Source organism: Peromyscus maniculatus, chromosome 21, assembly GCF_049852395.1.
Source record: "Peromyscus maniculatus bairdii isolate BWxNUB_F1_BW_parent chromosome 21, HU_Pman_BW_mat_3.1, whole genome shotgun sequence".
NCBI classification, from domain to species: Eukaryota; Metazoa; Chordata; class Mammalia; order Rodentia; family Cricetidae; genus Peromyscus; species Peromyscus maniculatus.
The window spans coordinates 29,340,101-29,355,225 of NC_134872.1; the positions used below are offsets into that span (position 1 = coordinate 29,340,101).

At 47.4% G+C, this 15,125-nt stretch overlaps 1 protein-coding gene across 1 annotated transcript in view; it reads right to left on the minus strand.

Moving 5' to 3' along the window:
• The window catches only part of Sh3rf3 (SH3 domain containing ring finger 3), a 303,375-nt gene that overhangs the window by 3,543 nt on the left and 284,707 nt on the right, over positions 1 to 15,125 (minus strand). Inside the window, exon 9 of the mRNA XM_042265670.2 lies at positions 5,881 to 6,215. Coding sequence (XP_042121604.1) covers positions 5,881 to 6,215 — 335 coding nt within the window. The remainder of the gene's footprint in view (positions 1 to 5,880; positions 6,216 to 15,125) is intronic.

Consider the following 15,125-nt stretch of genomic DNA (forward strand, 5'->3'; position numbering starts at 1 on the left):
AAGCCTGGCCAACAGTCATGGCTGGAGAAGTCACAGGCCCTAGTGAGGAAGCTACAGTTACCGCTTTGTAAGACTGACAGGACATATTCATCAAACTGCCTTCTAAACAATTATAGTATTATGCTTATCCCCAAAAAGTAATGCTATTGTCAGCTTTGGTCAAAGAGACGTTTCCCCCAGTGGGCAGTGGTAATTGCAGAGACTTGTACTTGGTCACAATGCTCAGAAAACATAATTGTTGAATGCTTAGCCATAAGTGAGTTATCTGTCTATCTCCTCCTCCAAAGCTCAGGAAATATCACAGAAGTGAAAAGAGGAAGGTAAGAGCTGGAGGGTGGGTCAGAGTGCTGTGGAATGCTGTCTTCTGCACGCTCTTTAAAAATACCGTTTCTATCCTTTGACACCTTCATGCACACATATAATGCGTTTTTGTCCTCTCTCTATAATCCCCTTTTTCCCCACTTTCTCCCACTGATATTCTTCCTCTTTCCAAGTCCCCTTCATGTCTTTTGTGTGTGCGACCGACTGGGAATCAGCAGAATTGAACTGTGGCCCTCTGGAGCTTGCAGCAGCTAAGACACCTGCCTAAAACCTGTAAGATTGGGTCCATCAACATCCTGTGATGCAGGGGGCACTCACAAGGACCCATCTATCGCTAACGATTTATAGGCAGTTAATGGTTGCTGGGAGATGGAGAGATGTCTTCTTAATGGTGTAGTTTCCAGTAATGTGCCAGTGATCCTTCAGATAACCTCTCAACAAGCAACCCTAGTAAAACTGACTGGATAACCACAAAGACACAAAGAATATGAGAGAGGAGGAACTGGCTGGGATGAGAAAGGGGGTCAGCGAGAGAATGAGAGGAGACAAAACAGTTCAATGGGGGGTAAGTATCAAAATGTATCATTCAATGTGTACAAAGATAAATGGCCTACATTAATTCTATATAAGAGGCTTCCTTTTAAAAAAGGAAGTTCCCTGGGTGTCCTCTTAGACACAGATCTAAGGCACAGCTGTCTTATTTTTTAGTTAGCAGACCTCTAGATAACCCTCCATTTCTCATCGTCCCTCCTACCTGTGCTGGTCTCCTATCTGGGGGTCTGCCCTAGTGAACTCATGGCTGTACCTGGTCAGCCGTGGCCTCTGGGGAACAGGGACTGCTCCAGGCCCGGGACATAGGCTGGGCACTTGGCTTTGGGACCTTTGTGTCGTGACCTGTCCATGTGCCAGGTTCTCCATCTAAAACTCACGGCTCCTCTCCTGGACTACTACCTCTCAGGTGGAGGTGACTGGGGCCCCATTTGGTCTGGGGGTGCTTTGAAGTTTGTTTTGGTGGAGTGCTCATCGTTTTTAAATAGTAAGGTGTACAGCCTCAGGCTGAACTGGCTGAAATCACATGATTGGTGCCAGAAAGGCACCAGTTTCTCCTCACCTCTTTTCCACAAGACCTGGGCAACCTGTAACACCCAAGGTCTCAAGGTCCTGTTTTCCGATCACCATGACAAAATGAAACCAGAGAAGGTGCCTTCAATGCTTCTGCCGGCCAGCTGCCTCAAGAGCATGCTGCTGGCCACAGCTCTACCTGGGTGAAGCGCTGAGGGTGCTCTAGGCTGTGAAATTTAGGCTCTCCCTAAATATGAGAGCAGAGTTGGACCCCTGGGCCCTCACCTTTCTGAGAACCCAGAGCCCTGCGGTCAGCATGGCGCTTGCCCTGACCGACACTCGGCTGTGGTCCTAACAGCACTCCTCCACAAAGCCCAGCCAACTTCTCTGAGCCGTCCTCGTCCTAAGCCCTACTGTGCTATACAGATTTTTAGCCTCACAGGGCTGAGTCCCCAGCTGGTCCTAGCATCCCTTAACACGCCTTCCCCAAACCTTCTAAGGACTACGATCCTCCAGCAGCAGCCGGATCGCGCCCTTCTGACCTTCCAATGAGGCAGGCCCCCACTTCATTCCAGACACCAGCCTAGATGCCTTCTCAGGGGCTAACACCCCTTTCTGCTTTCTGTGAATGTTCACACTTCGGGCTCTCCTGAACCCGCAACTCGCCCTTCCCTGTTCCCTCGGCGATGCCTAGACACCTGGGTGTGAACTGGGGTTCTATTCACACTAGACTTCCCGGCTGTGAAGTGCAGTGTGTTGGTGGTTATGATTTGCAGGAGGCTGGAGTAGTGGTTCTCTGAGGACCGGCCGCCTTCTCAGATACTGATGCTTATCCACCTCTCAGTCCTCGACAGGACGCCCCGCCCTCCACCTTGTGCCGCTGGCCCCTCTGGTATCTGGGTAGCTTTGTATGGCAGCTGTCTGACCCGGTACCCCAAGCCTCGGGGCAGGTGACAGTTGTAGCCAGCAGATAGGATGAGGGTGGTCTCCTTCAGGAGCCGTCTGTGTGGCTGTGGGCGATAGGCTGGGGACAGCTCAAAGAATATTTTACCCTCACTCCCACAAGCTAGCTAGTGGGCCACGGTAGGAGGGGCAGCAGTATTGACCTCTCTGTTCTATTATAAATAAGAATTCCCGGGGAAACGTGAGCTGTGTGCTCAAAGGCTGACTGACTAAAACTTCAGTGATGGTGTCTTTGGAATGTGTAGGCCCAGAGCCTAATTAGTTCCTCTTGGGCTATCTTCAGCCCCACTAAAGTGCCTCCCCTTGGCCACCTCTGTGTCAGACCTGTTCCAATAAACAGATAAAAATCTTTAGGATGTATTGATTTAACAAAACCCTATTCCTCATCAACCAAAGGGCTAAAAAGGCTATCAGGGAGCATCTGAGGCCTGCAGCTGAGATTTCTCTGCCTGGCTGCAAACCGCCTCTCTGATGTTTCCGCCAATGTATTTTTAAAAATGCCTTGACTTATGACTTTCTCTTTTCTGTTATTGTAAAAACCTCATGGAGCTGTTTCCACATAGGAACACAGTATTTTGGAAGACCTAAATCTGTCTTCCCGGGCCATGGTCACTCAACTTTGGCTCCATGACAAACCATCTCTTATTCCCTTAGAGGTAAGAGTTCATTTTGTGTAATTACTATGGTCGTCCAGGCTGAGAAGATCAGGGAATTTGAAGACTCCACGGAGGCCCAGCACAGGTCCAGGCTGTCAGAACTTTTTACATCTTGAAAGGGTTTCCTTCAGAAAGAGTCCTGCATGGGGAAGCCTAGGAAGGCTGGGGTGGAGCCTAATCTTTCTAAGTCCAATACTCAGAGGCCTCTGAACATGCAGGAGGCCCAGTCTCAGAAGCCCAGTCTGAGAAGCCGCACAGTGAGCACCTTGCATGGACTTCCGGGCCCAGAATCCTTGTCTGAGCTGGAGTTGTGCTGACCTTGGGAGCTGGATCTCACATCTTCAGTTCCTTCACTTCAGCTTTCCAGACACCCTAGGGTAGCCCGTGGCCATTCTCTCTTCACTCCTGTCCAGATGGAGCCACGGAGCCCTTTATGGGACTCTGAATACTCTTACAGTTGGTTTCAGTGTCAACTGGCCAAATATCAGAATCACCAGAGTAGGGGGCCTCGCCTGAAGAACTGTCCTGATCATCTTGATTGATGTAGGCAGGCCCACCCCCACCGTGGGCAGCGCTTTGAGGCAGCAGTCCAGATAGAAAGGGTATTTGAGAAAGAAGAACATCTCGCCCTTTGCTTGCTTGGCCTTCTTGCTGCCGAGTTACCGGCCCTGTTGCTGCCATTGTTGCTGATTTCCTTGCTGACTACAGAACCAGTGTTTCCAAAGTTACATCATTGACTAGGAACCAGGGATTCTCCAGGAACTTTCTGGACTAGTGAGGCACCTGCCTTGTGAACTGAGTGCTCTGACTGTTGAGGCACCCAACCTCAAAGACCAGCTAACTAATAGGCTCTTAGTATCTCAGCTCACTTAATACACTCTGATTCATATATATTTATATATATGTGATTATATATACATTCATCCCCTGGTTCTGTTCCTCTAGAGAACCCTGGTGAAAACAATTACCCTACGAGCTTAGACTCTGTGGTCAGAAAGCCCTCTCGGTTAAACCTCTCATCCAGCTGCTAGCCAGCTGTGGAACCATGAGCAAGTTTCTTAGGCTTTTACGGAACATCAGTTACTTCATCAGGAAATGGGGATGCTGAATTAGTAAGATTCATAAGGGGCTTCAATGGATAATGCACATAATGTACTCAGGAAATGCAGGTGTGTATAAGCTACATGCAGAGCCTGGCCAACCTGGTGTCAACGTCCGGAGTTCATGCCAACTGTGAGTGATTTGAGTACCAGCCTTTCACAGAACCCTCAGCAGATGTTCGCCACCGTCACTGTAACTGCAAATGTCAATACAGATGTACATCTTCATTGGTCATTGGAAGTCAGTGACTGGTGCATGGTGTCCCTCCAGGGCCCTTAAGAGATTGTTCTCCCCATGGCCCGGGATCTAACAGCACCATAGATGTAGCTCAAAATCATCCAGAACTGTAGTGTGTGGCTGTGTGGTAGCAGAGCTATGGATGTTACTGCCTTTTCTATATGGTTAAGAACGATTCCAGAGATTTAACATTAGAAAGCTGCAAGAAATCCTAGTTTTGGTCACAGCAGGGGGCTTCCGGGAACACCAAGCCTTGTGCACCCAGTCTGTGGCAGCCTTCCTATTGCACAGCAGAGTGCCGTGGACATCACATAGTCCACAGCATCAGTGGTATTTACTATGTGGCCTTTGTCTGTTTGGATGGCCCCCTGTCTACCCACTGCCTGGCTCCTGGAGGAATGGTCTGAGGTTAGCATGTAGAACAGCAGCCATGTTCTCTAGCTCAGGTAACAGGTGACTGAGCAGTGGAGGGATGAACAGAACCGCCATTGTTGCTCTCAGGATGTGGTTTCTTGTGTTTATTATCTAAGCAGTGCTCTAACTAGTAGAGACTGGGCAGGGTGGTGCCCATCATTCCCCACAAGGCCTTCCGGTCTTTAGTTGTAAACTCAAACACACAGATCCATTCACAAAGATAGACACCCTACTACTTAGAAAACTTGTAATCTATTGCCCCTCAGCCTGTGACCTCACTGTGGCTCAGTTTCCAAAACTTGAGGTTGAATTACATTAACTTGCTAATTTGGATAAAAATGGTTGAGTATTGGCAATTCTGAATGGTTTGACCTTGAAGATAACATAGAATAACACAGAACAACACTTCATAACACTAAAATGTCACAGTGTTCTGAGGTTCAAAGAACTGCTTTTCTGAGTGAGTGAGTGAGGCACAGGCCCGCAGGAGACTCTGGAATAGTTCATTTGAGGGTCTCAAAGGTTGAGAACCCAGGGCTCTGGGCCACAGCGGTTTGGACGTTTCTTCAGGGAAATGCCCATTTACAAGCCCAAATCCAGGAAGGAAGGTGTAGTAGTTTGAGTGCAATTGGCCCCCATAATCTCAAGGGAGTGTCACTATTAGGAGGTGTGGCTTTGCTGGAGTAGGTGTGGCCTTGTTGGAGGAAGTGTGTCACTGTGGGGGCGGGCTTTGAGGTTTCCTATGCTCAGGATACTGTTTAGTGTCTCAGTCAACTTCCTGTTGCCTGCAAGATGTATGACTCTTGGTTATGTCTGCCTGCATGCTGCCAAGCTCCCCACCATGATAACAGACTGAACCTCTGAAACTGTAAGTGAGCCACCCCAATTAAATGTTTTCCTTATAAGAGTTGCCATGGTCATGATGTCTCTTCACAGCAATAAAAGCCCTAACTAAGAGACAAGGCAGGTTGGGAATAAGGAATATACCCCAGGGCCTGGGTAAAGAGGGATATTTGATAAGCTCAACCTTTGGGAAACTCCATTTTGTTCAGTCCCCAAGAAGGTTCCAGAACTCAGTGTTAGTCCTACAGAGAGGACACAGAGATAAAAGCCTTCAGCTCCTTACCTCTCTCTGGGCAGCGGCTTAGGTTCAGGGCGGATGGACGCCATGGACAGAGTTGACTGCCGAGAAGGGGACAAAGAGAAATTCAGATCCAAGGAACCAGCTTTTCTGTGCAGTGGCTCCAACCCAATGGCCCCCTGCATCTCACTCTCTATGGGGCAGGAACCTGCCCTGCCATGGACGGTCACTGGGGACACTTCAGGGCCCATGGCACCCTGCAGTGAGGTATCCATGGCTGACTGGGGGTCGTGGGTTGGTGATATAGATGGTGGGGAGCGGGACTTCTTCTTGGTAGATGCCCCAGCCAGCAGCTTCAATAGGCCGCTCTTCTTCTCCTTCTGCAGAAACACACACAGTTAAACAGGATATGTTAGCGTCTCTGGGAGGGCCGTCCTGTGGAGACCTTTAAGACAGTCCTGTAAATCTAGTCAGAGGAAGACAAGAAGACAAGCCTGAACCCCTTAGTGTTCTTTCCTGAAACCTGGAAGGAGTGTCTCACAAGGCCAGCTCCCATGGAAAGTTCGCAGGCTAGGGACCCACAAAACAGGACTCCCCATGACAGGACCCAATAGGCAACTTCATGGGCTGTGTCTGAGGAACCCAGTCAGGGTGACTGCTTTGCTGTGCAGGGGAGATGTTCTTAGTGGGGCTGCCCATAATTATTCTGCACAGGGCATGCAGACATACAGTTCCTCATCCAAGGTGAGCTACAGCATGTGTCTTTGGGACAACTGGGTTAGAACCCTTGGCGAGTTAAACTTTCCTCCACACAAACAGTGGTGGAGTATGTATATGTGTGCATGGATGTTATGTACATGCATATGTGTGTGTATACACATGTGTACATATACATACGGTATTTATAGTGTATATAGTGTGTATGTATATAGGGTGTGTATGATATATGGATATAGTATATAATGTGTGCATATATAGTACTGTGTATATATAGTGTATGTGTATATATAATGTATTTATAATATGTATATACTGTGTGTATATAGTATATGTATATGTATATATTGTGTATATGTTTATATGTAATGTGTATGTATATATAGTATGAATGTATAGTGTATATAATGTGTGTATATGTACAGTGTGTGTATATATAGTATGTGTATATAGTGTGTATAAAGTATATATATATAGTGTATATAACATGTATATATAGTATATATAGCATGTATATGATGTGCATATATATATATTGTGTGTGTATAGTGTGTGTATAATGTGTGATTTTAAGTCTCATGGTGTGCAGTGTCATAGGTCTATTTGGCCAGTAACTGAAGTGTGGTTATCTGAAGGCTTCTGGCTCTGCTGATGTGCAGTGTTTGGGGTGCTCTGTTGTCACCTGGACAGTGATCCCCCTTCAGGAACCAGAGGGCCATGAGCCCGCACTTGGGGGCCTTGAGCATCCTTCTGAGCTCTGCACAGTCTCATGGTAGGTGATCATGAGAAGCTGCTGACAGAAAGAAGCTGTCCATAGAGACCCACTCACTGGAACTGCAGCACTGTGGAGAGGTTGGGGTGTGGCAGGTCCCTTTTCTTGGGCTAGCATTATCCCCCAGAACAGCCATTCATTCTCCACCTCTGTGTCAGAAGTAACATCCTGTGACTAATAGATGAAAACCTTTTGGAATCTATTAACTTAGCAGACTGGGGGCTTCCACCTTCCCATGGCTAAGCATGTCATCAGACAGCATCCTAGGCCTACAGAAGACCTTCTCCCGTATTCCGTAACCACCTCTCTCATGTACTCACGAATGCATTATAAACTTACCTTGATTTGTGACTTTCTTTGCTTGGTAAGATTATAAACTTATCAAACTGCTTCCACATTGGAACATGGACTTTAGAATAACTTAAATGTGTGGTGTTCCTGGGCGGGGTCACTCAAAATGGCCCCAGAATAAACTATCTCTTATTCCCTTTGAGTTGAGAGCTGTTTTTTGTTTCTTTGTTTTGCAACAACAGTATCCAGTCAAGGAGGGCTCAGGATCCCCTTACTTAGGGAACATCATGGAAAGGCAACCTCCAGTCAGCTAGTGCTCTATGTTACACCCTCCCTACATGGCTCAGGACTCCCGGAGCTGGGTTTTCTTCCCTTCTTCCTGTGTGTGTCAGTCCCAGAGTGGGGCCTGGGGCACTTAATGCCTGATTCTCCTGCAGCCACATAGCCTGGCTTCCTCCAAGAACTCTGCCTAAAGTTGGTGTGCATTCTTCCAGGCCCTGGGAGCTGTATGGGAAATGGAGAATGAAACCTTAGTCATCGGTTATACGCATGCTTAGTTGGAGCGTTCACCATGCTGTCTGGGGGCTTAAGGTGCAGTGTTGCCAAGCTGGGGTCTACACAGACCATCCTGGTGGTATGGCCGGATAGGGCAGTGTTCTCAGGAACAGTCATGGGAAACTGCAGTGAAGATAAAGGGTAGAGGGGATGCAGCAATTCAGATGGCTAGCTCTGGTCAGGGATGGAAGGACTACAGGGTCTGAGGAGGGGGCAGGCTCCCCCAGAAGGAGAGCAAAGCTTCCCAGTGGGGTGATCATGCCCAGAGAGGACAGGGATCAAAGTCTGAGACAGTCTGAGTGGTCCAGATGAGTTGTTAAGTGTCCTCCAGCACACAGCCCCAACACTCCAAAAGCTGAAATACGCTGAGGATGTGAGGAAGGAAGCAGGGACCATCCAGGTGTCTAGCCTAAGTCTATCACTTCCTCTGACAGTGTGGCCTGCCTCCTAGTGAGATCTAGCAGCCAGCAAAGACCCTGCTGTATGTCCTCCCCCACCCTCGACCATCTACATTCCTTCACCCACTGGATTACCATTCATCCATCTCCTTTCCAGCTCCCCTCTGGAATACAAGCTTTGGAGAAGGGTAGGGGACATTTCATTGTGTTTTCCACAGCACCACAGGCCCTAATGCAATGCCTGGAACATAGCAGGCCCTCAGTACTTATTAATTCAATGCAGTGCATTTAATGAACTGAGCTCCGCATCAGAGTTCTTAGAATGCCTGAATAGAGAACACGCATGGGGGTGTTCACAAGGCACCCCAGGCTGCGAGAGCCTTGACATGTGCACTGAACTGGAGGAAAGCACAGCCCTGCTACCTCACCCCACACCTGTGAGACTATTGGTGACCACATCCAGCTTTAATGGTATCTATTGGAAAGGGGCAGGTGGCCACCTGTGTGGGTAATTTTCTTGCCTCCGTTCTTCAGGATTAAATATGACTCACGATTTTCTGAATTTAACTTGGACAAACACTGATTTCTTGAATGCAGAGATTTCTCCAAAATGTTTGCCTTCCGGAGTGGAATTCTGCCAGTGCCTGCAGTATCCAGTAATCCCTTTGCTGTGGGACTCCTCAGAATAGCAGCCATCACGCCTGTGCAGTTCAGGAATATGGTGGCAGATGTTCTAAACACTTCCTTGGGAGTCATCACATAGGACACACATAAGGATTAACCAAGAGGCACTTTGCTATACGTGGTGGGGGACAGATTCATGACTCAGTTTTGGGAGTATCATAGGGGAGCTAACAGATTGCAAAGGAATAGTCTGGACTAAGGGTTTATGTTCAAAAAAGGATGGACTGTAGGGTTTCTTCTGAACAGTGAATACATTTTAGATTAATGAGCCTGGCAAGATAAGAATTCCATGTCTCCAACACAGTCATTCTTGATTCTTGGAGTCCACCTGATCCCTTCTGGAATTAGATAACATATCCCAGCAGCATCTCTGTGTGGCCAAGAGCCAGTCAGAGGGTGTGGTTGATATATTGTGCACCCCAATAAACTTATCTGGGGGTCAGAGAACAGAACAGCCACTATATTAAACATAGAGGTTAGGCAGTGGTAGCACACGCCTTTAATCCTATCATTGAGGAGGCAGAGATCTGTCTCCATCTAGATCTTTGTGAGTTCAAGGCTACACTGGGAACAGAGCCAGGCATGGTGGCACACACCTTTAATCCCAGCACTTGAGATCTCATGTCTTTGCTTGGGAAGGACACATACCTTTAATCCCAGGAAGTGATGGCAGGAAGCAGAAAGGTATATAAGGTGTGAGGACCAGACACTAGAAGCTTTTGGCTGGTTAATTCATTCATTTAGCTCCTTTCTTCCTTTAATTTTTTGAGAAGACATTTTGCTATGTAGCCCAGGCTATCCCAGAACTTGCAATCCTCCTACCTCACCCCCTTTAGTAGCTAGAATTATAAGACTTCACCACACCTAGCAGGAATACACACATGCATATGCACACACACACACACACACACACACACACACACACACACACACACACACACACATTTTTGTCACCCTCTTGGTGCAGTGGCAACATGTTGGTCTTATAAATACATATACATGTGTACATGTATGTTTACATACACCATTCAGTTCTGCTGGGGATGGAACTTTACTTGCGTATACTAGGCAAATGTTCCTACTAGCTAAACCTCCAAGTGACTTCCTTTATTAAGCCATGTAATGGAGGTGGCCGGGACACCACCTCCTTCTAATTGATTTGCCATATGAATTTTGTAGTAGTGTTTTAGCTTGGATTGTCTGGGTGCATACTAAACATGGGGTCCGATGAGTATTGCAGGAGGCAGACAGCTGCAGACAATCCTGCCCATTGGCCTGCCCATTGAGACGGTGTCTGAAAACTGCCTCATCCCTGTTCTAAACTCACTTTGTTTCTTTCTCTCTCTCTCTGCTGAGTCAGTCAAACTGATGAGTTATTCAAGACTCAGGATGGGGGTTGGCACAGTCAGGGACTCCTCTCCGCCACCTAGGCAGAGAGCGAGGTCCAGATAATCCAAGAGATCCTCAATCTGCAGAGTCGCAAGCCACTGGTACAAGCTGATGATCATATACTCTAATAATGGCAACAATGATAATGTGATGCCGATAGCTCATCAGCATTGATAACAAAGGACCGAGCAAAATCACTCATTCCTCCAGGTGCATCCGAAGGCCATTTCTGTGAGCTGAACCCTGAGAGTGGTCTCAGGCGAAAGATACTCAGATTGCGTTTTTGACCTTGGTGACCCTGGAGAACCTGCAGATTATCCAGGAAGCCCAGAAACAAGCCCTCCAGGTTGCTGCTGTTGGATGGGTGGGCAGGGCTGGAAGCAGTCTGGTCTAGTATTTCAACTTTTGTTAGATGTTCTGTATTATCTGACTTACTACCGTAAACACACGCTGCTTTTTCACTTAGGGGAAATGTGGATTTTGCAACCTGCTACTGTGAAGAGGATGGGAATAGGTATGAACCAGAGAGAACTTTTACTGTTAGCTTATAGAGCAGGAGTTGGCCTCCTATGAGGGGCACCCGGCAGAGGATGGAGAGAGAGCTAAACTGCCATGGAGATAATGAAAGGGTAGACTAGCAGTTAGTGAGGTCCAGGGTCATAAGGTGTGGAAAGAGCAGATTTAAAAACCAGATGCTTGCATTTGGATGGTATCTGCCAAGGGGTTTGGTGTCCTGTAATGAGAAGGAAGGGGTTGGCACACCTGGCACCTCAAAGGCTGACCAAGATGCGACCGTGGAGGTGAAGTTATGAGGGTGGAAGGAAGGCAATGCTTCTGAGGAGATGATGGTGACAGAGATGGTCACAGGGTGGCTTGTGGCTTAGGGGAGATGATATGGGGACAGCAGGCTGGGGACACAGAACCAGAAGCTTCATCACTTAGGTGCTTTCTGCTCACGTGGCAGGGAGGAGTCCCTGACTGACTTTATTTTGCCAACCGCCATCCTGAGTCTGCTGAATAACTCATCAGTTTGGCTGATTCAGCAAAGTGAAGGAAGCAAAACGCACTTAGGAAGCGGGGAAGGTAACTCTCAGATGCCATCGCTATCTACAGGCCATTAGGGAGGACAGGTGGCAGAGGCGGGCAGGAAGGCTGGCTCAGAGAAGGGAGACTATCTTGTTCCCAATTAGCAGAGGGAACAACCTCAGAAAACCTGGGCAGATGCTAATGCGCACCGAGTTGACACGAGAAAGCCGGGGCCCTAAGAAGCCGTGGGACAAGATACAAGGGCAAATGGAGACATGGTGTCCTTATCTTGTCCGAGGCTGGCTCCAAGGCACAAAGCTGCGCTCGGAAGCGTTGTGATGATTACTGTATGTCTGGAAACCTTCCCGTCGGAGACGGGGTTGGGAGAAAGGGTAATTAAAAGCTGTGCCCTGCTAAAAGTTGAATGGAGAAAGAGCGCAGTTCTGGTTCTCCATGAAAACACAGTTGCTAGAGCAGCAGAGGAGGTTCCTAACGGTATAAATATGCAACGCATTTTCTGAGAGGGCAGAGAAAGAATGGATAAAGAGACAGAAGTTAACAAGCTACTTAAAAGACAGGAAGGCTGGGTAGCGAGCTATCGGGATTAATTAATGTTTAATTTCAGACATTAAAACACACATTTGAAAATATTGCCTCGGCAAAAGGTAGAAGATGAGAAATACTGGTTCATAAAAGTGGCAGGGGATGGGAGGCAGCAGTGAGCAGGTACAGTCTAACTAGATTCTGCAGCTTCTCGTGGAGGGAAGCTCTGTTTGCTGAGTTGTGTTCTTTCTCTTGATTTGCCCAGTACGGTTGTTGCTCAGTGGCTTGCTGTCTGCTGCATGGGGCTGGTTGGGCACCTCAGGGCGTGGAAAAGGCAGGTGACGGGCAGGTACTGGTCCTTCAAAGAGCTATGTAGAGAGATGGCTCAGCAGTTAGAGAGTGCTTGCTGCTCTTGCAGAGGACACAAGTTTGGTCCGATCACGCACATGGAGGCTTGCCACTACCTACAGTTCTAGTTCCAGGGAATACATCACCCTCTTTTGGCCTCCTCTTCGCTGCTTGCTGGTGATGCATGAGGCAAAAGAGTCACACTCATAAGATGAAAATAAATCCCCAAACCAAAGAGAGCTATACACATTGGGATCTGAGTGGTTAGCTGGGCTCAGAACCAACACAAAGAGTAAAATAAACGCTAGCTTCTCTTTAGCCCGGCTCTAGGAGCAGGTCTGGAGGATCTGCCAAGTCCAACAAGGCATGGAGGAGCCCTTGAAGAGCTCTCCTGGAGGGGCTCAGGAAGATAAACTATGATACTGCTGTGGCCTGTGAGAACCACAGGATGCTGTGGTAGCTTGAGGGTAGGATGGAACTGGAGACCCATGTCCTTTATTGGTTGTCTGATATCAAACTAGTTATTTACCCATTCTTACTCTCGATTCCCTTATATGTGAAATGGATACACGATTATCTAAACAGAAAAATGATACTGGTAATACTTGAGCGCTTCCTATGAGTCAGGTCCTATTAAGTATTGGCCATATATTAGCTCCCTGAATTTTATTTATTTATTTATTTATTGTGTGTGTGTGTGTGTGTGTGTGTGTGTGTATGTATGTGTGTGATAATGCCCATATGTGTGTGTGTGTGTATGTATATGGACCAGTGTATACTTTTGTGGAAGGACCATGCCTGTCTTTTTTTTTTTTTTTTTTTTTTTAAATAAAGGATCCTGAGAACTGGGGTTCTCATGGTTGCTTAGCAACCTCTTTACCCATTTAGTCATCTACTGGAGCTCACCTAAGAAGCCCTATAGGACGAAAGGAGGGTTTAAGACAGTAAACAAGGCACAGAGCGATAAACTAGAACATTGTACAACCTGGATTTGCCTCAGGATTTGTTGAGTCAAAATTTTAACTATGGCCCTAGTGACTTGCTGTGAGACCTAAGTAAGCCAGTGTATGACATCTCAGGATAGGGCTGGATTAATTTGTTTCTATGACAAAATACCAGAGTAGTATATAAAGAAAAAAGACTTCTTAAGCTCACACACAGTTTTAGAGCCTGAAAGCAGGTGGGCCCATCAATTCTGTCCCTGGAGAGGGCCTTGTGATTGATCATCATGATGGGGCATGTGTGAGGGAAGAGGCACATGGCAAGACAGGAAGCCAGAAAGACTTGAGGGGCCAAGTTGCTTTTTTTTAACTTTGGGGAGCTAGCCAGGGTCCCCCCAAAACCACACTAATCCCTTCTGAGGGCAACACTCTCAGTGACCTAACACCAGTTAGGTCCATCTCATTGTCGTCATGGTGAGAACCATGATTTCAGCACGTGGCCCTTTAACAGGAGCAGGCGTTCAGTAAGTGACAGGCATCCTGCATGGTTGCAGTTTGCAGGGGACGGGCTAAGAGATGGGAACATAGAATGACTCCACGTGCATCACACCACGTCCTCACCAGTTTTCAACGCCGGTGAAACAGCCGCTCGACCACTTAGTCACGAACCTTATGGCACGGAAACCACCTCCCAGCCTGAGACGCCTCAGGTGGAGCAGCTTTCTCCATGCTGTTGAGAGGAAACTCCGTGACTCACAGCCAGCCAGCGGAAAGGGCTAGGCTCCCGTCCACTCTCAGTCCAGGGGCTTGTGTGACTTGGATCTGAGGTGATGCATGCTAGAGCATTTCATTAGGCATCTGGTGCCTCTGCCAGCACTTCTGTTATCACAAGCTGCTGGATGCGAGGAATTACAGTGCACTTAGCCTATTTTAATTTTTGTAATGTTCTTATCCTGTCTTATTTTAAGTAACTATGACCAAAATGCCTAACAGGAACGACTCAGGTGGGGAAAGCTTTATGTTGGTTCCCTGGTTCAAAACTTGGAGCGCATCATTACTTGAGCAGAACATCATGGTAGCAGGAGCTGTGGAGAGCTGGCCTTCATTTCTCGGTGGACAAAAGTAGAGAACAGAGGACTACAGAAGGGGCCAGAGTGACACATAGTCTTAGCACACTCCAGCGATCTACTTCCCCCAACTCTGCCTCACGTGCCTTGCACCATCCCCCGACGACGCTACCACATTAGGAATCTGTTGAGGGATTAATCCCTTTATCAGGTCAGAGGCCTCATCATTTAACTATCTGAAATGAGATTACAGGCTATGCAGAGGAGTCCTTCATTAATTTCCTCAGCATTCTTAATCCAATCAAGTTTGTGTTAAAAATGATTCTGGCCAGGAAATGAACCTAGGATCTCTTCCCACATGCTAGGCAGGCGCTCTGCCTCTGAGCCATATACCCTCAGCTGCAGCCATGTCTCATTTCGTCACCATAAAAAAAAATGATGCAAATAATGAAAACAGCTCTTTCTGCTGCTTTCTGCCATGGTGCATCAGACATTCAGCCAAGATTTACTAATTTATGTCTAAACAAAACATCAGTAACAACAACAAAAATCAAGCAAG